Source organism: Zootoca vivipara, chromosome 1 (assembly GCF_963506605.1).
Source record: "Zootoca vivipara chromosome 1, rZooViv1.1, whole genome shotgun sequence".
NCBI classification, from domain to species: Eukaryota; Metazoa; Chordata; class Lepidosauria; order Squamata; family Lacertidae; genus Zootoca; species Zootoca vivipara.
Window position 1 is genome coordinate 59,645,015 of NC_083276.1, and position 27,884 is coordinate 59,672,898.

At 42.5% G+C, this 27,884-nt stretch overlaps 1 protein-coding gene across 3 annotated transcripts in view; it reads left to right on the forward strand.

The window, feature by feature from the left end:
• Positions 1–27,884, forward strand: part of NELL1 (neural EGFL like 1) — a 368,190-nt gene that overhangs the window by 238,606 nt on the left and 101,700 nt on the right. For all 3 annotated transcript variants that reach the window (XM_035117428.2, XM_035117446.2, XM_060275202.1), the window contains one exon: positions 1,811–1,933. In XM_035117428.2, coding sequence (XP_034973319.2) covers positions 1,811–1,933 — 123 coding nt within the window. The remainder of the gene's footprint in view (positions 1–1,810; positions 1,934–27,884) is intronic.

Sequence of the window (27,884 nt, forward strand, 5' to 3'; positions counted from 1 at the left end):
GATCAGCCTCGGGGTCCCTTCCAACTCTACAATTCTATGATTCTAAATTTGGTGCTAAGGTGTCCACTAAAGTGTTCAGGTGAATCACAAATTGCAGAATGCCTATAGTGGGAGCTTGGCATTAAAGATGTGAAAATAAATACTGTTGTTATCTCAAAATATCCTCTTCCAAGTTTCCTATATCAATAGAGCAATAGTAATACACACTTGGAAGAGATACCATTAGACATCTGCTCCAGTGCTTTACTGCGTGCTGAAATTCTTACCTAGAGCTTCCTTGGCAGATACATCTCCGGACTCTTTTTAATAATCTCTAGTGATAAAAGTTCCATAATTTCCCACAGCTGTTTGATCCTTAGTCCATCTGGCACATTGCAAACCTTGTTCCCTCACAGCCAGCCTGTGTGCATGCTGCTGGTGCTGAATTCAGTTGTGCCCTGCTTTTCTCACAATGGCAATGGGGAAAAGTTCCATCTTCTTCATGACAAACATTTGATATATACAGTTTTAAACCTGTTCTACTAGCTCCACTTAATCTTCTTTCCCCAAGCTAAGAAAGCCTAGTCCATTCATTATTGTCCTTGTATAGCGCATATTCCAAAACCTCTGCTGCTATTCTCTGGCTCCTCACCATGCTGACAACATTCACATAATAAATGGATATTCACATTCTAAATCAAAGTCAAAGTGATGTGATGCTCTAAAGGAAGCCTTCCCTTGTCTGAATAGCAAGTCAGTAATAACTATCTGTAGCTTGGAGATACAGTTGTTCTGCAGATGCACTTTGAAATGGTTGTAGCCATTATATGAACATTAGAGTTGATAAGTATGTGGCTTTTGGTAAGTTCTGTCCTCTTCTCATGGTTTCTTTTCGGCAGTGAACTAAGTAATCAGAACTGTATATAGTCAGGGAAAACTGAATAACGGGAAATGGGGAAGTTAGAAGAGATTTTCTCTGAAACCCATGTTGTAACTTTCTTCCAGATAGAAATAAAACCATTGATCCATTCACTATTGTAAATGAAGGCCAGTGTGTTATAGTGAAAAGACTTTTGGGAGACTTGGTCACCACCACTCATTGACTTCTATTCCCTCCCTGCTTTACTCTCCCTTCCAAAGTTAATCCTTCTTCAGTTCAGATTGCTTGAAGCCAATAGGAAACATGTCTTCGTACAGTCTGTCTAAGCAAATTGTCAGCTTGCTGGGAAGAGGAAGGGTTAACTTATAATGGAGCAGAAAGAGAAACCTGCCACTTTCTGCTTGGCTTTGTGTCCTTTCGACTATATTTGCATTCTTTTTTTTACATGCCTGTTTATTGATCCTACCACCTCTAATTGCCTCTAGTCCCTGTATATCAAAAGTAGGTAAATCTACCCACTTTTTAGCATCCATCCACTGCAAAAAGGGGGCAGATACTCTGCAAAATGATGTGTTGAGGGTAATATCTCCAGGCGTCTAGGGAGAAATGTATAACCGAGCTAGTATTTAAGTTGCATGCTCCTGTAGAGATAATATTCATATTCATCCCTGGATAGCATTTTTGTTCTACTCTAGTCTGATTCTATCCTTTTTTAACTATATAGGGATTTTTTTCTGTCTAAAATTTATAGGCTGTCTGCCATGAATCAAACCCTGAAATGGAAGTGGTCCATGTCAGGCTTCTGCATCTAATGTCTCTTCTACTGTGTTCAGCCATTGTAGTAACCAGTCATTAGTTATAACTAGCTTTTCAAATGTCAGATCAGCAAGCTGAAAATTTATTTTTCCCTCCCTCCCCTTGCTCACTTTCTCTTGCATTGTTTTCTTGTAGAACGTGATGAATGTGACAGCGGACAGCACAACTGTGATGAGAATGCAATCTGTACTAACACAGTCAGGGGACATAGCTGCACCTGCAAGCCTGGATATGTGGGGAATGGGACCATCTGCCAAGGTGGGTCTGTTTCTCCAACAACTTGATAAAACGAGTATACACTATTAATATTTCTTGACAGTTCAGCCTGCACAAGATGCTGGGCTGTGTTAGGAATTCTCTGTCTGATTTATCATCTGGCAACTATTGCATGCACAGACATTATGAGAATTGATTTTTGCATAATTTACTACTCAGGAAAGGTATTCTGAGGCACTTAAAATACCTTTCAGTTTACTGCTCATGGATTTGATTATTTACATAGGTTATTAACTCTTTTCATTGTGGTATAAACTGCATTTTTGAACTATACAGTGTAATGGATCCTACAGTTATCTTTTGGGATAGGTACATGTGGATTTCAAGCCAGAATAACTGTCTTTTAAACAAGATCCATGTGGCTTTTAAACTGTGACCATAATTTTCTTTTATAGTAGAGTAAGCTGCCAAGAACCACTGAATATGTGGAGTGGTAGACAGATATGATTTTTGTTCTTGATGCAGTTTGCTTTATGGTGCATTAATAAACTTGTATGCATTTCTGAGATACCATTGCTATTGTAGGTTCTGAGTAGACTATAAAATATATATTATTCAACATCAGTTTGTATACAATAACATGGTAGTTTGTGGAGGATTATTAAATAAAGATGAGACTTTTTAAAGGAGATGGCACCACTCACTGGTCTGGTAGCTGGGAAATTACTACAATACTCAAAAGTTATTCATTGTGCAGTTTATTCTTTTGCTTATTATTATTATTATTATTAAGAAAACTGCATCTAAAAAGAACTCTTAGATTGCAGTTCCATACCAACTCACCTTACCTTATGCAGTTGGAGTTACGTCTGAATAGACATTTATCGGATTGCGCTAGTAAAATGCCATGGAGGCAATCACTGTTTCCTGGCTTTAAAACCATTGAATGACCTGCTGTAATTTACTTGCTTTCATAATGAGTCATTTAGGACAAGTGACACAATTAAGATTCCAGGTGGAAAGGTTTACCTAGAAGGTTATAAGCTGGCTTTATCCCCTCCCTCCAAAGCAGAAACTTGATTGGGCAGGAATTTTAGAAAGGTACAGGAATTGGTCCATACTCTGTCAAATATGGTCACATTTGAAGGCAACATAGATAACCAACCACTCTTGAAATGAAACTAGATTTTGCACAAATGATTACCACAAAAGTTGTTTTCAGGCATTTACTTGAGTATACAAAAAAGTGAAACTAAGGGCTGGGGAAGGGGCATATGTGCAAGAGTCCCCAATCATGTGGCTGGTCATCCAACCTTTGTACAATTTGCATGAAGGTTTGAAGAGGAGTTTGAAAGGCATTTGTCTGAGTACGCTTAGAAACTCCTACTGCAGTTGGAGAACTTGATAAGACAGGGCTTCCACTAATGGGGAAATTTCCTGTTTTAATAATAATAATAAATAATATTTTTTTATTTATACCCCGCCCTTCCCAGTTCAGAAACCCGGGCTCAGGGCGGCTAACAACAAATTTAAAACACTTAATTGTAATACAACATAAATGCAGCATAAAATGCAGTATAAAAGCATGAATAACAAGAAAATTCAAAATCCAAAAATCAATTTTGGGGAAATCCATCCAATAAACATTAGATAGTCACCAGGAGTAGCTGGCTAAATTAGTCCTACTTGGGCCAGCGAGGAGGCCAGGGGAGAATTAGCTGTGGGGTCCCAGAGTGGGTAATCTTCATAAAAGGGGGGGGGGTGAAGAGAAGGTCAATAAAATATCAGGTTGAGTTCAAATTAAAGGCCAGGCGGAATAGCTCTGTCTTACAGGCCCAGCAGAAGGAGGTTAAATCCTGTAGGGCCCTAGTCTCATGGGACAGAGCATTCCACCAGATCGGAGCTATCACTGAAAAGGCCCTGGCCCTGGTGGAGGATAGTCTGACTTCCTTAGGGCCCGGGACCTCTAAACTATGGTTATTCATGGACCTTAAGGTCCTATGCAGGGATACTAGGAGAGGTGGTCCTGTAAATATGGGGGCTCTAAGTCACAAAGGGCTTTAAAGGTCAAAACCAGCACCTTGAACCTGACCCTATACTCCACCAGGAGCCAGTGCAACTGGTAAAGCACTGGGTGAATATGCTCCCATGGCACAGACCCCGTGAGGAGCCTCGCTACAGCATTCTGCACCCGCTGGAGTTTCTGAGACAGTTTCAAGGGCAGCCCCGCATAGAGCGAATTACAATAGTCAAGCTTATTGTGAGTTCATATACATTGCCAGACACCATTTTTGTGGTGACCATTTGTGCAAAATCTAGTTTATTTCAAGAGAAGATGTTGTAGATAAGTCTTCAAATGTTACCACATTTGGCGGGTAGACAATTAAGGAAGGTTATGAATTTGTGTGGCATAATCTAAGTCAAGTATCCACAGTGCTGAGATGGTGGCCTAGACTGTGTTTTAAATGAAAAAGTTGGACTTGTTTGTGCCATTTGCCCATGGCTGCAATCATTAAAAAGCCATTTTTTCAATGGGTCTCAGCCATTGACTGTGTAAGAAGGATTGCAAGATTTTGCCAACTTGACTAGAATGGAAGCTAGCAAAATTGGGGCCATTGTGTTATTGTATGTACTTAGACAATATTTAGAGATTATTTCTATGAGAGATAATAGGATTCAGAATTACAAACATAGTACATTTGCGAAGAAACATTTTACCCACAAAGGTATATTAATGTGCTTTATGGTTTAAATTCAGCATGCACACATCTTCATTTTAGGTCATTGTTCTAGGGAACAACCTAGACAGAATTAAGCACTTGCAGCACAGCCCTATTCATGAATACGTGGACATTGCATTGAGGTTAGTGGGACTTACTCTTAAGTAAGTGTGTATAGGATTGCCATCTTCATGTACTTCAGAGGGTAAGCTTTAAGCCAGGGGTCGGCAAACTTTTTCAGCAGGGGACCTGTCCACTGTCCCTCAGACCTCAGACTATATTTTGAAGGGGGGGGGAATCAACGAATTCCCACAAATAACCCAGAGATTCATCTTAAATAAAAGGACACATTCTATTCAGGTAAGCCACCCCCCCAAGTCCTCCCCTCCCTTCTCCACAGCACCGGACAAGCCCTGGTGGCTGCTTACCTGTGTCTTGTGAGCGCCAGGGGCTGGCAGCGGCGGGATGATGAGTGGTGCGCGAAAGGGTTCCAGAGAGAGGCTGGCAGCAACAAAGCCCAAATTGAGCCTGCTTACAATGGTGGTCACTCGAGTGCTAATGCTGCTGCTGCTGGCACCAACAAAGCCCAGCCCCCTTCCTCTTGGCTCTAGGCAGGACGGGGAGAAGCCAGGAGAAGGGAGGGAGGAGGCGCCACCGAACATGTGCGCTGGTGCAGCCTAAACGATCAGATCCATACGGCGATTTCTGGACTGTCCGTGGGCCGGATCCAGAAGGCAACTGGGCCAGATCCGGCCCCCAGGTCTTAGTTTGCCTACCCATGCTTTAAGCACATTCTTAACTCCATCACTGAAATCATTCGGACTTTAAGGTGCTCAGCATTAGCTGTGTTGTGTAGGTAGTAGTAATAATGCTGTGATTAAATAAAAAGGATAAAACTGAGAATAAACCTATTCAGAAAACTTGAACAGTAACAAGCCATAATATTTCCCCAGTGAAAAGAACAAATTAATGTACAAAAATATTGTCTAGTTTGCCATGAATACTGCACACTAAAGCTTTTCACAACATGATTAAGGAAAAGATTCTGTGAGACGGGACATATGAATTATCAGTAAGGAGAATATTATAAAACTGTGTTTGAAAAACGAACACAGAATAGACTCAAGGGATATTAAAAAAGTAAAATGTGTTGGAAAAAAGCACTTTACAATTGCATAGAAAGGAAACAAAATGGGCATGTTATGCCTGATAGAGATGAAAGGGGCTGATACTTCTTGGCACCTCTTCTTATATTACTAAATCTTGCCCATGTTGACTTGATGCCTCATCTTCAGCTGAAATGAAGCTTAGAGACATGTAGCTACATTTGCTCACACCAATCGCTTCTTACCCTTGCCCTCCACCTCTCTTTTTCTTGTTTCCATCCTGCTGAACGAATAAAGTAGATGTGATATGGAATATCCATGATCGGGATCTTCAGATAACAGGAGCACAGTTGTTCTAAAGATTGTGAAAATGACACAAATATGGGAGTTGACCATTTCCCCCTGAAGCACCTCCACTGGAGACAGGTGGATGAGTAGTGTTTTATTAGTTTCACAGAGAGAGAAGGGAGATGGAGACATACAAGTACCTTTATGAGATCTGCTGGTTACCTTCAGGGGTGTTACCTGTCCAGGTTTATTGTTAGGAATGAATTATCATCAGAGTCAGGAGGTGACCCTGATGAGTTTTCTTTTCTGATTGTAGCAAGGCTAAATTTAAGTGAGTTTTCTATATTCATTTCCAAGAAAGTATTAATTTTATTTATTAATTTACTCAGCTTATTTCTTATGCTAAAGGTATCTTCAGTTTAGTGACCTTGGATCCTCTTGCTTTCTGCTTGTGTCATTCTGAAGCTGTTGGGAACAACAACTGTGGCTGGTTGTGTGGATTTGTCATCTTTATGAAAATGTTCACTTGAAATGTGCCTGCTTAGCTCATATCTTCTTTTGAAACTTGTAATTCCACTTCATGTCATACTGGCAAGGATTTATAGGCTCTTATGATAGAGTTTCAACAATATGACAATAGACAGTATGCTATATCTTTTACAGCAGTTGTCCTACTTTTTTTGCTGACCCTGTTTCAGACATCCAAAAGTCACCCAATACTTTCTACTGAAGAGGAGAAATTGTGTGACTGCATCGTGCAGCATTTTATACTACTGTGACCAATATATGGTCTGTTCAACCTATGCAGTCATTAGATAGAAACACACCATTTAGCAACACAATTGCAGGCATAAGTCCCTGATCCCCAAAACACACAGCAATAAATTAACATGCCTTAAAGTCCATGGAAGTTTCTCATTGCACCTTACCTGAATGTAATGTGCACGTTTTAAATATTTTGGTGTTAGCATTCTAGTTCCCCATCCATTTGTCTTTGGCCAAGTTCACTACAGTTCCAGAGACAGGGCACTGCTCATGCCTTTTGGACTTGTGCTTGGCCAGTCTTTTATTTATTTTATTTTCAACATGATTTACATAATATAATCAAAATGTCTAAGCGGTTTACACACTCTTACCATTTTGTATACCTCTGGGAACCAGTGATTTATGTGATAATGCACAGAATTATAATGCACGTAGAATCATAAAACTGTAGAGTTGAAAGGGACTACAAGGATCATCTAAGTCCAACCTCCTGCAATGCAGGAAGCTTTTATCCAGTGTAGGGCTCATGTGTATCTAAGTGCAGGGCAGGCTTATAATGTTAATTGTGGCAGGTTTATTCAGGCAGCTTTTAATTTTTTTATTTTTTATTTGCCCTCTTGCTTGGTTTTCCTTGGAGTCAGTGGGCACAAGTCAACCCCTCCTACTGTAAGTACCTCTGAGGCAAAGAAGTGGGACTGAACAGCTAGAACTTTCTCAGTCTGTGATGGAGCCCAGTATTTCTTGGCTGGCAGCAGTTCTCAGGCTGAGGCAACAGTTCCAACAGAGGAATTCTATGGATAAGAGAGTGCGGCTGAGCAGCTGGAACTTGCTCAGCCCAGGATGGAGGCAAGTATTGCTAGTTTATGTCCTGCTTAGGGAACTGCATAGTCGGCATTCATCAGACCAGGCCAGCAAAGCACTGCTGGCAAATCCTCAAAACTTGGTTGGTTTAATTCTGTATTTAATAAGAAAACGTCAGTCCTTATTCATTCATTTATAGCATTTTACCCCATTCTTTAGCTGTAAAGTTTCCTAGAATGGCTTACAGGTCAATAAAGAAGCAAGGCAGTCAGGGCAGTCTCGAGCAGGTCGTGCGCCCTGGTGCTGAGGGGCAGAGATTGCTCCGGCGCCCCCGCCCTCGCAGGGCGCAGCATGGTGCACCGCGCCACCGGGGGTCTACCTAGAGCCGGCCCTGAAGGCAGTTCCTTGAGCTTATGATCTAAAAAAACATGAAGCAATAACAACAGAGGGGGGATCTTAGGCCCTGGTTCTTAAAGTTATAGATTTGCTATAACAAAAGGCTGGGATACAAAATGTTCATGGAGAGGAGAATGCAAAGCATATGGTCTCTCAGCCGAGCTGATATAGTGGCTCTGCTTCATATCTTCTGCCTCTCCTATCCTAGCAATGTAATGCTAGGGCAAAGAAAAAACAAAGACAGCTTGTTTCTCAGCAAAGCCGATGGAAGCTGCCTTTTCTGATGGGTGCATTTTAAACCAGACTCCATGTCCTTTCCAGTTTTTCCTCGCCACATCATGTCATCTACTATTACTTATTAATTTGTAAGATTTCTTAAACTCTGACTTTCAGTCAAATAATTTTAAAGGCAGCCTACAAAGAAACATGTAGTAATGTGATATCCCCTCCAAATTCATAGACACAATCCAAAAGCCAACTTTTTCAGCAGGGGGCCGGTCCACTGTCCCTCAGACCTTGTGGGGGGCCAGACTACATTTTGAAGAAAAAAATGAACAAATTCCTATGCCCCACAAATAACCCAGAGATGCATTTTAAATAAAAGGAAACATTCTACTCATGTAAAAACACGTTGATTCCTGGACTGTCCATGGGCTGGATTTAGAAGGCGATTGGGCCGGATCCGGCCCCCGGGCCTTAGTTTGGGGATCTCTGCTTTAAGAACTGGTGCTACTCCACTTTGCATCCCCATTTTCACCTTCACTTCATCTGCATGCCTCCCTCCCCTGCACACAGACCCATCCTAGCTCATAGTACATTAGCTGATGGATGGGACCAGAATATGCTTACTTTCAATTCTGAAGTCCTAAAACAAATGGCAGATGGAAGATAGTATTCTTTCTGTCAGGGAGTGGAGATGCAAACTTCATGGATCAGAGGGTGGGGCCAGGCTTGTCTTCTCTTGCAGTGATGTGGGTCTCCTGGCAGAGGTGAAAGGGTGCTTCCTTTCTGCTCCCGGTTCCAGGGCAACAGGATAGGCATCTGCTGTAATAGGCACATGTAAAACTATGCAATATCTTTATCGTTTACATGCTACACAGGTTAAAGCAAAGGTTTAAGGTACAATTTTCATAACTTCAACTCTTCTCCTAAACTGAAGGGTTTGTTTCAAATCCTAGAAACATCAGTCTTGGGAATTCACCTGCAGGGATCACAATCCAGTCCTCAAAGTGCACCTTTGGCTTCCTTGCACACTTTTGTGAAATACTGCAATGTGGATGCTTTGTTTTATGTAGACACCACCTTTAGTAGAAGGGTGTTGCAGAGGATACATTTACAATGACTGTGGTCCATTGTGGGCCTTTCTGGGGTTTGTGTTATTTTTTACACCTCAAAGGACTTGGAATTCCACTTCTCTGTGTTTCCCAGAGGGCATTTTGCATTCCCTGGTCCATCGGCAACCAATGATCCTCTTTAAAGACTTCTGTGTTGTCATACATGTGGGTAAAAAAAATTGGGTGCCCTGGGTTTCATTCTTCCTTGTCCTTCATTCTCCTCACATGTTGGAACTGAAGTTGCTAAGCTGTCTCTTCCCATTGAGAGGTCTTTCAGAGGGAGTGGATAGTCTAAAGACTTGGAAAGCCCTCTGAGAAACTCAGGGTGCTTCCTAACTGTTGAAGTTTGGCGGATGGGATTCAGTCACATACCAGCAGTAATTGCACAATTAAAGTGGATTTGCCACTCTTGTGATGGGAAAATGCACTGGAAACTGTGGGATAACAAGTGCTTGATGTGACATTGTATAACCTTCCTGCAAAATTGGAACAAATGCTTCGTAAACAGTAAATGTTGTTGAACCTCCCAGCAAACTTTATGCAAACAAATTGTGATGAGTGTTCTATAAACAAGTCGTGGAAGCAGCTTCAGAGAACTTCCCCTTTTCAGTAGGAGAACAAAAAACAAAAAAAAGTATGGAGGATTAATTGCTGAATTCTAGAACAAGTTATATATTGCTGTTTCCTGGGGGTTTTGTTGTCAGACACAAACAGATGGTGTGAACATTTTCATACTGTTAGATGGAAGCCAGAACATTCAATTAATGCAATTGTAATGTTCTGGAGACAAGATAGGGACAGGTGAGTATTTCCTGCCTTTAAAATCTTACTGACCAAATTACATTCATAAGTCTCTTTTAGAGCAGAAATGTGGGGATACTGTGCATTTTAGAAACAACACCAAATATTATCATTTGATTGATTCTCCCGCCCCCACCCCAGTTGCTTAGGTTGGAAACTGAAGTGGAATCTCATGTTTACAGATTTAGTTATTGGATAACACTTTTGGCTTCAGGTTTGCTTAGATTTAGTTCAATATTTGAAGCAGACTTCAAATGGGATATTTTGGTATCACAGGACTTTTAGTTAAGCTCATTCCTATGGATTCTCATGAATACTTTTGTAGCAATGAGTTTGCAGAGGCAAAAGTCCAATATAAAAAGTGAGTGTTAATTTGACAAGTCAAAATTTAATTGTGTGAAAGTCACACACACCCTAGTATTATACAATTAAACATTCTCAAATTTCTATTCTCTTGTGAAATATTCAGTTAGGAAAGATGACTCTTTTGTTCATCCAACACATTCCAGCTTCAATCCAGAACTTTGAAATACTATATAAGTGGGCACATATTTTTAAAATAGCAATAGCCGCATTATCCAGTCCAGTGTACATAATATAAAGAGCTACGTACTCCATTTCCATGGGAACAGCCTATTGGCCAAACTTGCAAAATTTGCATTTCTGCTTCACCATGCAATTGCTGTAACAAAAAGGAGGGTCCTTCCATTTTAAAGTTTCAGATGTATATGCATTGTACATGTCGGTGAATGCTTTTTATGGTTATAGAATGTTGTGTTTCATGTTCCTGGAATTTTCGTAGTAAATGTTATATTTATGGCTTATGGTTTGCAGACATCAATACAAATATCTTATTGCTTAGTGGGCATTTTTTCCATTTTCTGACTCCCCCCCCCCTGTTTTATTTTTGTATTTTTTAAAAATATACCAGATGTCAGGGGCTGTCAACAGGTAACTGCACTCTTCAGCCTTCTTTGGCCTCATCACAGCCAAATGTAAACATGGCCTGTCTGGAAATTGTCTGTCATGGTGACAGGAAGGAAATAGGAGTGCCAGCCCTACCCTTATCACTATACTGGGGGCGGGGCGGCCCTAAGGCAAGGCTGGGTGGCGCAATGCGCCAGGGCGCCGGCCTCTCAGGGCGCTGGCGAGGCGCAACCAGCCACTAAGCCCTATGGCTCCTCTGTCGCTGCCTCCTCCTCTCCCTTGGCTGCAGGAATCAGTGGGCTGTCGTCAGGCAGCAGAGGACGAGGTGCCCCGGAGCCTCGCAAGTGAGTGCAGGGTTCCAGCAGTCTGGTCAGGACTCCGCGCCACACCTCCTTCTCCTTTCCCCAGCCATCAACGCGCGCACAGCGCCCCAGCGGCTCTTGCTGGTCCTGCGGTGCACGCACTGCTGGCGAAGCTTGACTGAGTGGAGACCAACGTGGGGGGAAGGAGGAGGAGGCGTGGCACACAGTCCTCGGAATCCACACGCTCGTGGGAAGAAGCTCTGCAGCCGAGGGCAGGGAAGGTGAAGGAGCTGCTTGCCTCACGCCTCGGGACCTCATGCACTCCTCAATGTAGCATCGGGCACAGAGTTCCACCGCGTCAGAGTGACCACGAGGGCAAAGCCCACTGGGGGGGTGAGAGGCAGTTGTTGTTGTTGCTCCCGGCAGCTCCCCGCTTGCCTGACAAAGCTTAGGGCACCGCTTTGACTCCACGCCTGCCGAGAGGGCCCTGACCTTGCCCAACGGAGACACCGTTTCTAGCATGGTGGCTGGCAAGAGAGAGCCGGGTATTGGTCGAGTTCTTTTTCCTCAATAAAAGAAAGGGAGGGGTGCTGGAGGGATCTTTGTGCCACGGCGCTGGTTGTGCTTAAGACGGCCCTGACTGGGGGGCTCTGACCCCTGCTCGCTCCACTCAGCAACCCCCACTCCCTGTCACACATTAACCCCCTAGAGTTTCCTCCCACTCCATGCAACTACTAAACCTCCTTTTCACCTTCCTAACCCTGTTTTTGAAGCCAGTTGTTATAACATATCTATGACTTTAAGACAGGGGTCAGCAAACTTTTTCAGCAGGGGGCCGGTCCACTGTCCCTCAGAACCATACCTGTCAAGTTCTCCCTTTTTTTAAAAGGGAAATTCCCTTATGCTGAATAGGCTTCCTCGTGAGAAAAGGGAAAACTTGACAGCTATGCTCAGACCTTGTGGGCGGCCGGACTACATTTTTTAAAAAAAATATGAACAAATTCCTATGCCCCACAAATAAACCAGAGATGCATTTTAAATAAAAGGACACACTCTACTAATGTAACAACATGCTGATTCCCGGACTGTCCATGGACCGGATTTAGAAGGCGATTGGGCCTCATCTGGCCCCCGGGCCTTAGTTTGGGTATCTCTGCTTTAAGAAGTGGTGCTGCTCCACTTTGCATCCCCATTTTCACCTTCACTTCATCTGCATGCCTCCCTCCCCTGCACACAGACCCATCCTTATGGTAACCTCCCGCATCTTTCTCCTCCCACACATTGCAACTATTAAGCATGCTTTTCACCTTCTACCTAATTATGAAGCTACCTCTCACTCTCATTTTTCAGCTTCTTTTGTACCCCTGCTTTCATTTTCACCCCATTACCATGCCTCCTACTCTTCCATGTTTTTCCAATTCCATTTCCCCCCTCCATTGACATCCCATTTTCTGCTGCTCCAGAGAAGCGGACACGGAGCAATGGATTCAAACTACAAGAAAGAAGATTCCACCTAAACATTAGAAAGAACTTCCTGACAGTAAGAGCTGTTCGGCAGTGGAATTTGCTACCAAGGAGTGTGGTGGAGTCTCCTTCTTTGGAGGTCTTTAAGCAGAGGCTTGACAGGCATATGTCAAGAATGCTTTGATGGTGTTTCCTGCTCGGCAGGGGGTTGGACTGGATGGCCCTTGTGGTCTCTTCCAACTCTACGATTCTATGATTCTATTCTACCTCCTCCTTCCTCCTTTTTTCAACTCTCCTTTGCACACAGACCACTCCATTTCCATGCTTCCTCCAGTCTCCTGTTCTTCAGGCCGTTTTGCATGCACATTTTATGGTAGATGTTCTATATGGTAAATAGAATGTTAAGAGCAAGCCTGTCAGTTAGTGTCAGGGGACCGCCAGGGGTCAGCGGGGAGCCCAGCGGAGCGGTGCCAGGTCTCCAGGAGGCTGGCCATTCCGAATGTGGTGCTGAGGCTCCCGAAGCATAGAGGGGGTCTGAGGATGCTGAGAGTTCACAGTCTCACCGGGGAAGGTCTGAAGCGCCGGACCTAAGCGCTATGGAGGGGGAGGTGTCAGAGGCCAGAGAACCTACTCAACAGTTGAGCAGTTCGAGGGGTGAAGGGAATGTTCCTGCCCCTTCACCCCAGGAGCGCATGGGGGATAAACGCCTGGAGCAAAGGCAGAGACTGAGGGCTCCAAAGTTCCTATGTTGGCGGAAATCGAGGCGCGCGCCACTTCCGGATTCTGACTTGGACTGAGACGTCATGGACTTTTGTCGCTCTGATGTACACATAGCTGCCAAGTTATCCCTTTTTTTAAGGGATTTTCCATTATGCTGAATAGGCTTCCTCGCGAGAAAAGGGAAAACTTGGCAGCTATGGATGTACATAGTTGTAAATAAAGCCTTGTAAAATCCATCCAAGGCGTCGTTACTCATGAGAAAGCATCCTGAGAGTCCTTACCGTTAGCTTGTTCAATTAGAGAAAATTATATTCAGTTGTTGGATATAGTACATGCATGGGGGGGGTGCTTGTTACTGAAATATCAACTCTAAATTACTACATTGAGTCTTGATGTTCATGTTGAAGACAACATGTAATACCCAGGAATGAAAAAAATTATATGTCGGTACTATGGAATATTTAAGGGCTCTACATCCTTTATCTCTCTCATATGAGTCATTTGAGAAAAGGGAGTAGTTTGAGTACAGCAAGAAGGGAGAGACACTGACACGTCCCCTTTCATTTCTCCCAGTTCCCTCTTCTTGCTTCTCTACAGCACTGCAAATGCCCCTTTAACTCAATCCACTTCCATCTGCTCCCTCCCCAATTACTTCTCTCCAGTTTTCTCCTCCTGGTCACTAGAGACCTCTAAGGTTACCAGATTTTTTTTCCAGTGAATCTGGGGACACTTTTCAACTTCAATGGATTTTGTATGGGGACTGGTTTGTAAATCCGGGGACTGGTCCTGGGAAACGGGGATGTCTGGTAACCTTACCTAAAACTGTCTCTCTCATGCACACACCTTCCTCCCTTATTGCCCCTTCATTCTTTCACATGCCATCCAATTCTTCCTGCCCCTTCCCCAATTCCACCCCCACTAGCAAAAGGACTAAACCAATCACACACAGAGAGACCCTTCTTCCCCTCACCAGCACATTCCCTTAAGCCCCCGCCCCCATCATTTACTACAGAAATGAGTCACCTCCTTTTCTTCCTGCCCCCTCCTCTTTTCCTTGCCTTTGAAACAGTGGGAAACAGCCAGTGAAAATAGGATGGAAAAATGAATATTCAAATGAACGGTGAAAGGGGTAAGAAACAGGCATTTGCAGGAAGACAAGACTTGCACGATTCCTGTTAGCAAATCCTAGGAAATCCCTGTCTTAGCAAGTTTCCCCCTTGCTGCACTAGTATCCCTGAGTGCAGAGATGTCAGAATTTTGAAATGCTTCCTAGATTAAATATATTTTCACTACATATTGTTTTATGTTGCTGTTGCTTAATGATGGCAAGAAGTGGTCTATTTATCATTGGTGGAGCTATGTCAATAACACTTGTAAATTTTGCCTCCAACGTTGAAGAAATGCAACAAACCTCTCATGTTCTGTTGCAAATTTGAGAGCTGGAGTTACTCATATTTGGTGCTTAAAACCGAAAATAAAATAATCACACATTCAAAAGGCAAGAGATTTAATGTGAATATTTTATGGACTGTGCCTGAGTTCCAAGTTGTGATTTATTTATTTTTAAGAAAGACCTAATTCAAACTGCATGCAAAAATGTGGAGTTTCATTGCTAATAAAATATGCTAAAAAACATGACCTCCATATAATTTCAGGACACCTGGCATGTTATAGGCGTTTCGGAATATTACCCAATATACCTATTACATTCTTATCACTTAATATATTTCTCTGACATTTTTTACTGCAATAAGCAAAGGCAGTTTCTGAAGATACCTCAGAACTCCTCCCCTTTCAGTTTTCTACATGATTAATATAAATACAGGACAAGCAAACATCATTTTATTTATTTTTGATAAAGAATATGTACATTTTTTGCACATTTTTCACATCTTTATAATGCATTGTACAGCTGAAATGTTTCCTATGACTCAGTGTTCAAAAGTTTGTTATATTTATTCTTAGAACTTAAAAGTTGTCTGTTCCAATATATAGCACAACCATTATTTAGCTGAGACGTTTAAGCACTTTCTTTCATCCATTTATGTGATTTGTGATGGCTGCACAAGGTTGAGGAAAAACTTGTTATTTGAACAGTATTATGTGCACCTCCCAGCTAGTAACACAGCAGTTTTTTAAACACGCATTTTAAAGTTTGTAGCCATGCCTTATTTGGAAAAGATTTGTTCTAGAATATTTTAATTCATGCTTTTTCAATGCCCCTTTGGCATATTTAATGAGGTTATGGGTATAGACACGTCCCAAAATTAGACAAACTTGGTATGCAAGGAAATGGAAAAGTTCCTGTTGTGTAAAAGTGGTTTCTTTTAGCATGATTTATAAAGTAGAACTAGGAAAGCTTGCAGATATGAATTGATTTCTTCCCCCATTTTCATTGACTAGTACACTAATAATTTTTCTTGCGTTTGCTGAAATCATTATTTTTTATAATCAGGGTTAGAGGCTGTAAATGTTATGTAATCAGAGAAGTTTTTGAAATCCTGCATTACCATCTCTTCATTGCAAGTCCATAGTTCACTAATCAGCTCTATTCAGTCATGTAGATGCTGCTCATTAAACTTTAGTAATTATATGTTTTGGAATGTCTGCCAGTGTTTTTAGTGAGAGATTCTTATGAATCAAAGGTAATTATGTTGGAGATATCATTTATTTCTCGTTATGATGTGGGAGGGGTGTTCATTTTTTAATTTTTTTGCAGCTGTCATGAAAGAAATCGCAATACTGCTATGTTTATTGAGGATTGGAGATATTTTAGACATATTTGCAAACTGCAGATGTGTATTATTGTACTGTATCTGTTTTATTCTGGTTGAACATTTTGTATAGCCTGTGAACTGATTTAGGTCCAGCATGCCCAATGTACAAATGGATCTGCAGCACACAATCTTTATTTGACTGGGTACCAATGTAATCTGTATCAGAATCAGGCCCAGGAATATCAGAGCATGAAGGCTTTAGGGCTGAGGCCTCAGGGCAGACAAGGAGCATCCTTCTGCGATTGGGAAGAGAATTTTGAGATGCTTTACAGGTTTGGGGATGCAGTTTCCACTGTAGGGTACTATCAGATGATCTGTCAAGGATCAGCCTGTTAGCAACCAGTGCCTGAGGCTTTATCCAAGAAGAAAGATTGTGTTGAGGTATGGACTCAGGCAATTGTTCGCAGTTACTATTCTATTTTAAAGTACATCTGCTACAAAGAACGTTAGAAGTTAGATGCTTCTGTGGAAAACCTCAGTAAAGTCTGCAGTATATGAACAGTACCTATTTGAATGCCCAGTACTGTATAGAACCAGGATATGGACATTTTAAGTGTAGTGAAAATTTCAGGAACATTCCTGCCTGATACACCCACAGCACTGAACACATGATGTCTACAAAACTTGCCATGGTCAATGGACTTTCTGGCTTTGTTCATTGTAGTCTCTTACTTCCAATCGCTTTGAGCAATTGCAACCTGGTTGGTTGCTGGTTTATTTAGTAAGGAATAAAATCTAGTAGGGACAAGCTTCTGTTACTGTCGACCTCTGTATCCAGGCTATCCATGCACACCTGTATACTGGACTCCTCCCTGTTCTTTGAACTTCCTGTCAGCCTTACCTCCCTAATCTGCTTCTCTGCCAATTTATTCCCTTTGAAGCACTGGAATAGCATCCATCTGACTGTTTTCCCAGAGTGACATTCTTAACATTTGCTCCTCAGCTCCTGGGATTCTTAAAAAGAAAAAAACTGCCAGATGTTCTTTGGCTTCTGTTACTGTGACTAGTTCTGGGTCACGTGGGCCTGAGTGTCTCCAGCATGGCTTTTAGGAAGGGAGGAAGGGAAAGGAGAATGTTAGCCACTTTGAGACTCCTTCAGGCAGGGTCGGCACTTCAATAGAGGCAAACTTGGCAGCTGCCTAGTGTGCCAGAATCAAGGGGCACTGCGCTGCCTGGAGCCGCCTCCTGCGTCTGCAGGGGGGTGTAGTCACCCCTTCCAGCACGGCTTCTGATTGGCCACACCCAAGAGGACATTTCCTGGTGCGCACCTCCGGCCCAGCTCCCTTGGTGGCGACGGGGCCTTTGGGAGCTCCCTTCCCTGCCAGGGCCTTCGGGAGCTGTGCGCCGGTCCTCGCAGAGGCTGCAACACGCGGCCTGGCGCGCATGGCATTGGCTCCGCAGCCTCCCTCCCCGCCAGCTGTGCACCTCGGCTCCCGCCAGTAGCAGACGGAGCGCGAAGCAGGAGCAAGCGAGCCCCGACGCCTCGGTGGGCCTTGCTTGCGCCCGGTCTCCCCGCCGACTCTGGCGCCACTATATCCCCCCTCGACGGCCTTCTTGCTCTAGCTGGGCACTTCCACGTCCTCGAAGAGGTCTCTGCTGCCTGCCTCTAGTGCCTCCCGAGCCCCCTTAACTCTAGTCTGCCAGCTCCTGCGCGCCCTCCTGCTCATCACTGCCGCTGATGGGCTCTGCTCCTCCGCAGCGGTCAAGTCCTGGCACTCCCGGGCTCCATCCCTCGTCCTCCTCCCACTGCCTCGCTTCTCAGACGAATAATAGAATAATAGAATCATAGAGTTGGAAGAGACCACAAGGGCCATCCAGTCCAACCCCCCTGTCAAGCAGGAAACTCTTTGCCAAGAGTGGGGCACATTTCCCCTCTTTGTATTTATTTCTTCTTCAGAAGCAAACAAGCAGGGGCAGGAAAAAGTCTGGAATGACAAACACACCCAGAGTATCTGGGTATCTGCAGAGCCTCTATGCCCAGTTGTTAGGCAGATGGGTTTAAAAAAAAAGAAAAGGAAAAAAGAGAGTGTGCCCTTCGGGGCGGGGCAGCGGAGGACACACTCCACACTCCAGGCTCCTTCCCTCATGCGCCTCCTTGGCCAATCGTCAGGCAGGGGGGCAGAAGGTAATCTTGCCTAGGGCGCAAAAAATCCTAGCACCGGCCCTGCCTTCAGGTAGTGATAAAGCGGGATATCAAATCCAAACTACTCTTCTTCTTCTTCTTCTTCTTCTTCTTCTTCTTCTTCTTCTTCTTCTTCTTCTTCTTCTTCTTCTTCTTCTTCTTCTCTGAGGTGATGCCAACCCTGAGAACCAAGTTATTCATATCCAATGAGATGGTGCTAAAGCTGTTCGCAGAATGAGTAGTTTGCAGAACATAGGATTTTTTTTGGGGGGGGGGTCTTGAATGTACTGATGTTACCCTTATGTTTTCAGACTTATTGATTTCACTTCTATAGAGTGATTTGAACTGATACTAGTTACAGGTAGGTAGCCATGTTGGTCTGAGTCGAAGCAAAATAAAAAAATTCCTTCAGTAGCACCTTAAAGACCAACTAAGTTTATATTTTGGTATGAGCTTTCGTGTGCATGCACACTTCTTCAGATACACTTCTTCAGATACACACGTGTATCTGAAGAAGTGTGCATGCACACGAAAGCTCATACCAAAATATAAACTTAGTTGGTCTTTAAGGTGCTACTGAAAGAATTTTTTTATTTTGCTTGAACTGATACTATCACTGTTGTGGAACATTAGTTATTGGGGAGACTTAAATAACTAATTCATAAATAACATTACAAACAAACAATGTTTCTACACAGTAACCCTTGGGATTAGTACAGTACTATATTTGGATGATGTCCTGGGAAGTGTAGTTTCAGAGAACTACGTTACAGTTCCTATGATTTTTTGGGGGTGTCATGTGCTTTAGTTGTATGGTGTACTGAAATTAAAAGTGGGTGCTATTTGAACATCATTTACATTTCAACTTCCCTTTCATTCCTCTCTGTCTTCTCGGTTGCAACTATCATGTTCCAGGTGTTTTGTTGAAAGGACAGGGCCTATACCACCCCCCATGTGCATTATCAATACTGCTTCATAGAGCAGTGAGTTAATTGGGTTGTAGCATTAGGATACTGCCTTTCCTGTCCCATAAGATGAAGCAAATTATCTGTATGAATGAATTTATTTTCTGCAGCCTCAGTTATGAGAGCATGTAAAGGTCACTCCTGTCCCCAGTCTCCAGATGACAATAGATAAACTGCTGCTGCTTCATCACCATGGTAGCCTTTGTTGCAGCATGATGTGATTCTGAAGGTAAATATGCTTTCCCCCCCCATGCTAGATGGGAAACAACTTTAGCACTTTCAGTTTATTGATTTTTAAATGCTGTGGCTAACCAAACATTATGTGAACTGTAACCGTTATCCCTAAGGATTTTATAGTTAGTATTCACCACGAAGACAGCGTAATGGTTCCCGTTCTACAGAACTCTATTGCTTCAGAGTAGCATTTCTGAATGCTACATTACATTAAGTTAGCAGGTGTGAAATTGACAATTTTATCAATTAACAGTTAGAAGCAAACTGTTTCCCAAACTGCTGATCCAGCAAACTTTGAGGACCAGTTCACAAGCACTCAGGATACTTTGCAGCCATTTGTAACCATTGAGCATGTCAGTTTTCTGGCTGGAGCCAGTCACCCATGTTAGCCATTGGCACACAGAATTAGACTGCTTTCAATGTCTTGCAAAATGATCATATTAGATGCAGTGTAGTGGCACATTCAGAGTTCACCTCAGCAGTAAACTCTTCGCTGGTCTGTCCCTGGCTCCACCGGCCAACATACAAACAATATGCAGATTATAATACCAGCCCACTTTACAGGACTTTTGCAAAAGCTGATGAGATGTTTGTGAAGCGCTTTGCAGGGCCATAGCTAGCTGCTCCGGCTCCCAGGGGCGCCTCGGTGATCCGCGTATGGGGCACTGCAGCGATCCGTGTATGGGGATACTGCAGTGATCCGTTTCGGGCAGCACGGGGCCCCTAGCCACCACGTCACTCCCAGGAGAGACGTGTGGCTCGGGCACACTGCAGACCAGGCCCCGTGTTACGTGCCGCGCCCCACGGTGTGCCATTTTGTCATCCCCCTCAAGGATGACACCCGGGGCAAGCCACACACCCCTTCCTACACCCCAGGCGCTTTGTACCATTCAAATGTGCTATATGAATACTAAGCATAATGCTGAGGTGGGAGTGCAGAGAGTATTATTCTGCACATAACCCATCTGGCCATGGGTTAGAAACTGTGTGGCAGGCTGCAAGTTTATGTGGCTCCTACCTGCCCAGTGATTGTGTGAAAAGTGGTATTTTGTTTCTGGCTGAAAAATTAGCCTCCATTGGTCATAGTCAACTCCCCTATGCACATTGTTTTATAAGGGAAAGCGAAAATGGTGGCAATTTGCACTGTTTATTTGCTTCTTTAATTCAGATTCCAGTGACCTCTTATGAATTGTTCTTCCCTACTCAGTTCTCCTCCTGACTACAATCTGCCAAATATGAGTGTTACATGTCAAGCAAATTGAGTAAGAAATTAATCTTTAGCTGCTTATAACTGACATTGCTAAAATGTCAGCTTTGTATATTGAAAACAAATTGTATTTCCTTTGTGATAATTAATGTCTTTTTCAACACTAAAAGCTTTGGTGAATGTGAAATTTAAATACAAGTAGATGCATGGGTAGTTTACATTTAAGGAACTGTTTGATTTCCAATTAAGGATCAGGAATGAGATGCCTGCAGGGGGACTTTCTGGTTACAGTTACAGGCTGGGTGATTATTAGCAATAGGAGATACTGAGAAGTTAATTATACCTTCTGATCTGGAACTGCATATTATGATTAATTGTGTCTGGAAATGTGGTATTTCACATTTTTACTTTAATTAAAGTGTTCAGAATTAAAAAGAGCTAGTATTTTTTAAATAAAATACTACTGTATGAATACTGCTGTATGAAAATAAAAAGCAAAAAGAGTGAAATATATATTGTGCATTGTGCTGAAGATAAAGACTATAAATGAAAAGCCGGAAGGAGAACTTTTTAAAAAAAAAATAGTTAAGGGGTTGTGGAATGCATTATGTCCAATGATATATTTTGTGGGATAATTTCACACTGGGAAATGTGTTGTGGGGTTTTAAAAAAAATGAATCTGGGTCACATTTTGGCCCTTATCTATACCCACTATTCCAGCACGCAGCACAAAACCTCCAGGTAAAAACCTGGCAAGCCAAAAACCTGTCTAAAAAACTTCTACAAAAACAACAAACCCATACCAACATAAGAAATACAAGACAAACTAGGGGATACCTAAATACCTTGACTAACCCACAATCAACTGCACACCTGTACTTGCAGCCACGGCCCTTGGCTACCTTCAAAAACCTTCTCCTGACAGCAGAGGGATATAGCAAAGGGGTGGTATCTACAATATACAAAATACTGCTCCAATATCCCAGAAGCCCCCTTGACACATTCAAAGAACAATGGGAGCAGAGCATGTTATCCTAGCATGTGTATTTTTGTACACATTTCTTAGCCAGAGAACTGCATTGCAAAATTTGGAGTACAGTAATGTGAATTTTGAAGGATGGCTGTTTTTCGGTTTGTGCATTATTTTAAAATCTGCAAATTTGGTAGGTTAATTATTAAATGTGAACTTAATTAAATTTCTTCCCCATACCTGTATTAGTTTATCTAGGTAGGTGTTGTATGTGTTGTTTGGCAGTGTCTTTCCCAGCTCTATTATGGAAATAGACGTCTTTCCTAGCCCTACCTAGACATGCTGGGGATTGATCCTTCTCCATGGAAATCATGTGCTCTATGAATGAGATATACCAGTGGATCCCTGTGGGCATCGTTAGGTATCTACATTGCTGCCTGGGAACTTAAGAATGAGGGCTTCACCATTTCCAGCTGTCCTTGCCCTTAGTTTCTAAATTGCAGTCATCATAAAATAACTTGACAAAGAAAACAAAAAAACTACTGATGACAGAGAACTGGTAACAGCAGAGATTTGGCAGGGTGTTTTTGGGGGGTATTCCTGAGATTTCTTGGTATTTTCTTATAGAGACAAAACCAGTTGTTTAGTGAGTTGGATGTGTGTGGGAATCAGATTCACAAGGCCTTTTTAATGTTCAAATTAACAGTCATATTCTAGCTATGCAAATCTGTAAAATGTTGGCATTCACAGCAAATGTGTTTCATTTGCAGTCAGTAAATTATGTTACACATAAAAAATAAATTAATAAAAGTTTATATAATGCTTATATCAGCAGCATCAGCTGTAGCATTAAATGTTTATTTCGCAAACACTTCATTGTACCCTACCATGAATTGCATGGCCTGTGTCCTTTCTATTAGTCATATACTTCACAACTTCTCCAAACTCTGGGTTTCTCATTAGAAAGGCATGGTTTGGATCCAATGAAGGCATCCCATTCACTCAATAACTTTCATTTGCACAACAACAGAACATCCTCTCCTTCCCCTGTGCATTTCCCATATCTGCTCACTGGGGGTCCACCCAACCCTCTGGAGCATATGAGGGGTATGGGGACATGCAGGGGTAGGGCAAGTTCAATCACGCAAGTGGAAGCCCTTGCACAAACAGGACAACTTTGTTGCATACAACCCTATGTTTCTCAGATATGTTCCTTCATAATTTGTGTTATCTCTTTCTACTCAGATTATGAGAAAATTTCATTGTGGTTAAAAACATGTATCTGAGGTTGTTAGGTGAATGAATGTACTTGGACTGGCTGGAGGAGAAGAGAATAAATATGGCCTGATCTGCATATTCAGGAGTGAGGTATAAGGTGCTGCAGGTTGTGAAAAACAATTCTGAATGCTTCATTACATGAAAACATCAGGGGGAACTAGGAAGCAGAGCTTGAATCTTTCTCCCTGATGATGGCGGTGACGATGATGATTAGCTGCTGTTGTTGTTGTTGCTGCTGCTGCTGCGGTTTTTCTAGTACTGACATTTTTAACTTTATCCCTAAGCACAGAGAGACGTGATATATATCTTTAACATATTAGAATTCTACCACTTTATTCTGCTTCATGTTTTAGACCACAGGAGAAGGGATCATAGCTCAGAGAACATGCTTTGCATGCAGGAGGTCCCAGGTTCAATATCTAGCATCTCTGTTTAAAAAAGATGAAGCATCTGGTAATGGAAACATTGTGCCTGACACCCTGTAGTGCTACTGCTAGTAATGACACACAGTACTGTGCTAGATGGTGCAATGGTGTAAGACAGAATCCTATAGTCCTGTAATGGAGCAGGTGGAACTATGGTCTAAACCTCTGAGGCTCTTGGGCTTGCTGATCGGCGATTTGAATCCCCATGACGGAGTGAGCTCCCATTGTTCTGTCCCAGCTTCTGCCAACCTAGCAGTTATAAAGCATGCCAGTGCAAGTAGAAGGTAAACGGCGTTTCTGTGCTCTCTAGCTTCCGTCACAGTGTTCCGTTGCGCCAGAAGCGGTTTAGTCATGCTGGCCACATGACCCGGAAAGCTGTTTGTGGAAAAATGCCTGCTCCCTTGGCCTGAAGCGAGATGAGTGCCACACCCCTTAGTCGCCTTTGACTGGACTTAACCATCCAGGGGTCCTTTCACTTTTTACCATACTCTTGTACTGGGCCTCTGTTTTTGCATTCTCCTTGTCTCTGATTATACCTCAGCATAAAGAAGAAGAAGAAAAATAGCTCAAATGTATAGCAGCTTTTTCATTCCAAAGTACCTGAAGTACTTTATAGACTGTAAAACAAACAGGGAGACTCAGCTGGCACATTTGTTACATAGCTTTAGGCATCAGGCCTTTTAAACAGTGTGGGGTATGTTTTTGTTTGCTATTATGGAGTGTATTTGTGGTTTTTTTATATATTGTAAATCACCTTTTGCTATTTGGATGAATGATGGCATAGAAATTTAATAAGTAAAATAAGTAATAATTAAATTTAATAAGTAAAATAATAGAAATATTTAAATAATAATAATTTTTTCACTTTATGTGCTGCAGCCAGCAAAGTAATACTGCCAATGGTTTTTGACATTAAATAAAGAAAAATGCTGTGTGTGGTTGAAATTTCAGGATAAGAATAAAAGAAAACAGTAATTAAGGCCATCCCAACAGATATTCTGGCCCAGCATAATAAAACTATAGTTTCCTGTGAGATAGCCATGTATGTCCTCAAATATACCATATTTTTCTGTGTATAAGATGAGCTTTTTTGACCCAAAAATGAGTTTCAAATTTTAGACTCGTCTTATACACGGATAGTGCTGAGGGGGGCACCTCCCCCCCCCAACAATCAAGCGGCCATTCGCCGCTTAAAAACTCAGACTCGTGCTTCGTTTTGACGGGTGAGTGATTTTTGGGATTCCCACACACAAAAATCAAGTGGCCAATGCTGTAAACCGCTCACCCGCCAGAACGAAGTGTGAGGCTGAGTTTTTAAGTGGTGAAATGCCCAAAATCGCTCACCCGAGCCTGAGATTGTAAGTGGCGTGAGCCGTTGTGTGCTGCGTTCTGGCGGGTGAGCGATTTTTGGTATTCCCCCAAATAATCCTTCCCAAAAGCTCAATCCCCCTATTTTCTAAATTTTGAGGCCCCCAAAATAGGGGGCGTCTTTACAAGGGGGTGTCTTATAGACAGAAAAATACAGTACCTATCACACACTCAGTAGAGAGCTACCCTTAAATGACAACAGATTTGAATGAAGAAACGTTGAAACAAAGAAGCTCAGAATCTATAATCCTATTAGAAAATGTTTAGAAATCAACATTATGAAAGCAAAAGTAGAAATTTAAAAGAAGCACTGTTGTCAGATTTGAAACACTAAGCATTTGGTCTGCTACAGTTCATACCAGATTTCATTTTTGCCAAAGAGGTATAAATGAATGTTCTGCAAAATACCAAGTACAATTGGAAGGTTAATATATGCTAAATGGTAGAATAGCCTTGCTGCAAAATTTCAAGGGAATCCTATGAAGATTTTCTTAGGAGTAAGTCCCATTGAACTCAGTGGGATTTAGCATCTGAGAGATGTACTGAGAGTTATTAAAGAGGCACCCCCAAAGCCAACTGTTACATTCAGCTGTTAACTAAGGACAGCAATAAAACTACTGTAGTATTTAGGACACTGGGTTACTGATATTTCACATGCTGAAAACAACTTTCTTAAGGAATTGTGAGCTGAGTTATAAATATATCCAGTTTGAAAATGCAGATCGTGGGACACAAACATAATACTCTTTGGGGGTTTGCCCTAAAAGTTCCTGTGTACAAGATTAAAGAGGTGCAGATGGAATATCACTCCTTTGGTATACTTTGGGTGCCTTTTGATACCATTGACCACTGTATGCTCCTGGAAAGGCTATCTCAGGTGGCATGGGTGACACTGCTCTGCAATGGTTCCAGTCCAGTTTTCAGTGGGGGGTGCGTGGGGACTGTTTTTCAGCACCATGGGGCCTCCAATATGGTGTCTGTCATGACCGGGATAGTCTAACTTCTGTGGCCTATGCTCTGGTAACATCTAGGTTCAATTACTGCAATGTGTTATAGGTGAGGCTGCCTCTGAAGATGGTTCAGAAACTTCAGCTGGTGCAAAATGCATTGGCCAGATTGCTCACCAGAATAATATGCTTTGAGCATATAACAGCAACTGCACAGGCTACTGATTAGTTTCTGGACCCAATTCAGAATGCTGGTGTTGACCTATAAAGCCTTACATGACTCCGGACCATAGCTGCCAAGTTTTCGCTTTTCTCGCGAGGAAGCCTATTCAGCATAAGGGAAAATCCCTGTAAAAAAGGGATAACTTGGCAGCTATGCTCCGGACCTCAATATCTTAAGGACCGCCTCTCCCTATACAAACCGACTCAGACCCCATGCTTGTCATCTGAGGCCCTTCTCTATCTCCCCATCCCCCATCAGAGGATGGCAACAAGAGAACAGGCCTTTTCTGTGGTGGCTCCCCGATTGTGGAATGCTCTCCCCAGATAGCCTTGCCTGGCACCATCATTACAGTGGACGCTTGGGTTGTGAACGTGATCCATGTGGGAGGCATGTTCGCAGCCCACAACGCCGCATCTACACACTCGCGGGTCGCAATTTGGCACTTCTGCACATGGGCAAAGCGCGATTTAGTGTTTATGTACTTCCAGGTTCATGCAGTGCACAACCTGAAAAGACGCAACCTGGAGCGTCTGTAACCCGAGGTATGACTGTACATGTCTTTAGATGCCAGACAAGAACATTCCTCTTTAACAACTGATTGGTTCGAAATTGGGAAAGGAGTACGCCAAGGCTGTATATTGTGTCCCTGCTTATTTAACTTATATGCAGAATTCATCGTGCAAAAGGCTGGGCTGGATGAATCCCAAGCCAGAATTAAGATTGCCAGAAGAAATATCAACAACCTCAGATATGCAGATGACACAACCTTGATGGCAGAAAGTGAGGAGGAATTAAAGAACCTTTTAATGAGGGTGAGAGAAGAGCACAAAATATGGTCTGAAGCTCAACATAAAAAAAACACCAATATCATGGCCACAGGTCCCATCACCTCCTGGCAAATAGAAGGGGAAGAAATGGAGGCAGTGAGAGATTTTACTTTCTTGGGCTCTATGATCACTGCAGATTGTGACAGCAGTCACGAAATTAAAAGACACCTGCTTCTTGGGAGAAAAGCAATGACAAACCCAGAGAGCATCTTAAAAAGCAGAGACATCACCCTGCCGACAAAGGTCCATATAGTTAAAGCTATGGTTTTCCCAGTAGTGATGTATGGAAGTGAGAGCTGGACCATAAAGAAGGCTGATCGCCGAAGAATTGATGCTTTTGAATTATGGTGCTGGAGGAGACTCTTGAGAGTCCCATGGACTCCATTCTGAAGGAAATCAGCCCTGAGTGCTCACTGGAAGGACAGATCCTGAAGCTGAGGCTCCAATACTTTGGCCACCTTATGAGAAGAGAAGACTCCGTGGAAAAGACCCTGTTGGGAAAGATTGAGGGCAAAGGGAGAAGGGGATGACAGAGGACGAGATGGTTGGACAGTGTTCTCAAAGCTACGAACATGAGTTTGACCAAATTACGGGAGGCAGTGGAAGACAGGAGTGCCTGGCGTGCTCTGGTCCATGGGGTCATGAAGAGTTGGACACGACTAAAGGACTAAACAACAACATGGCTATTAAATAATCCATGGCCTGTGAAAGTGTGGGGGAGAGTACTGCTATTATTATGGTTATTTTACTATAAGGCTGTCTGTCAGTATGCTTTTTACTATTTCCCCCTGTTTTTGTCGTTGATGTTTTGTAATGGTTTCTGATGTTGTACAGTGCCCTGAAATCTTTTGATAAATGTAAATTAAAAATCTTTTGATAAATGTAAATTAAAAATTATAAATACCAATATTTATCTGCAATGTAGTTTATTCTGTAGTTTCTTTTAAATAGATGGAAACACTAGAAATTTATTCAGTTCTTTCTATGACTTCTTAACTCAGGTGATTGATGTTACCGGTAGTTTTA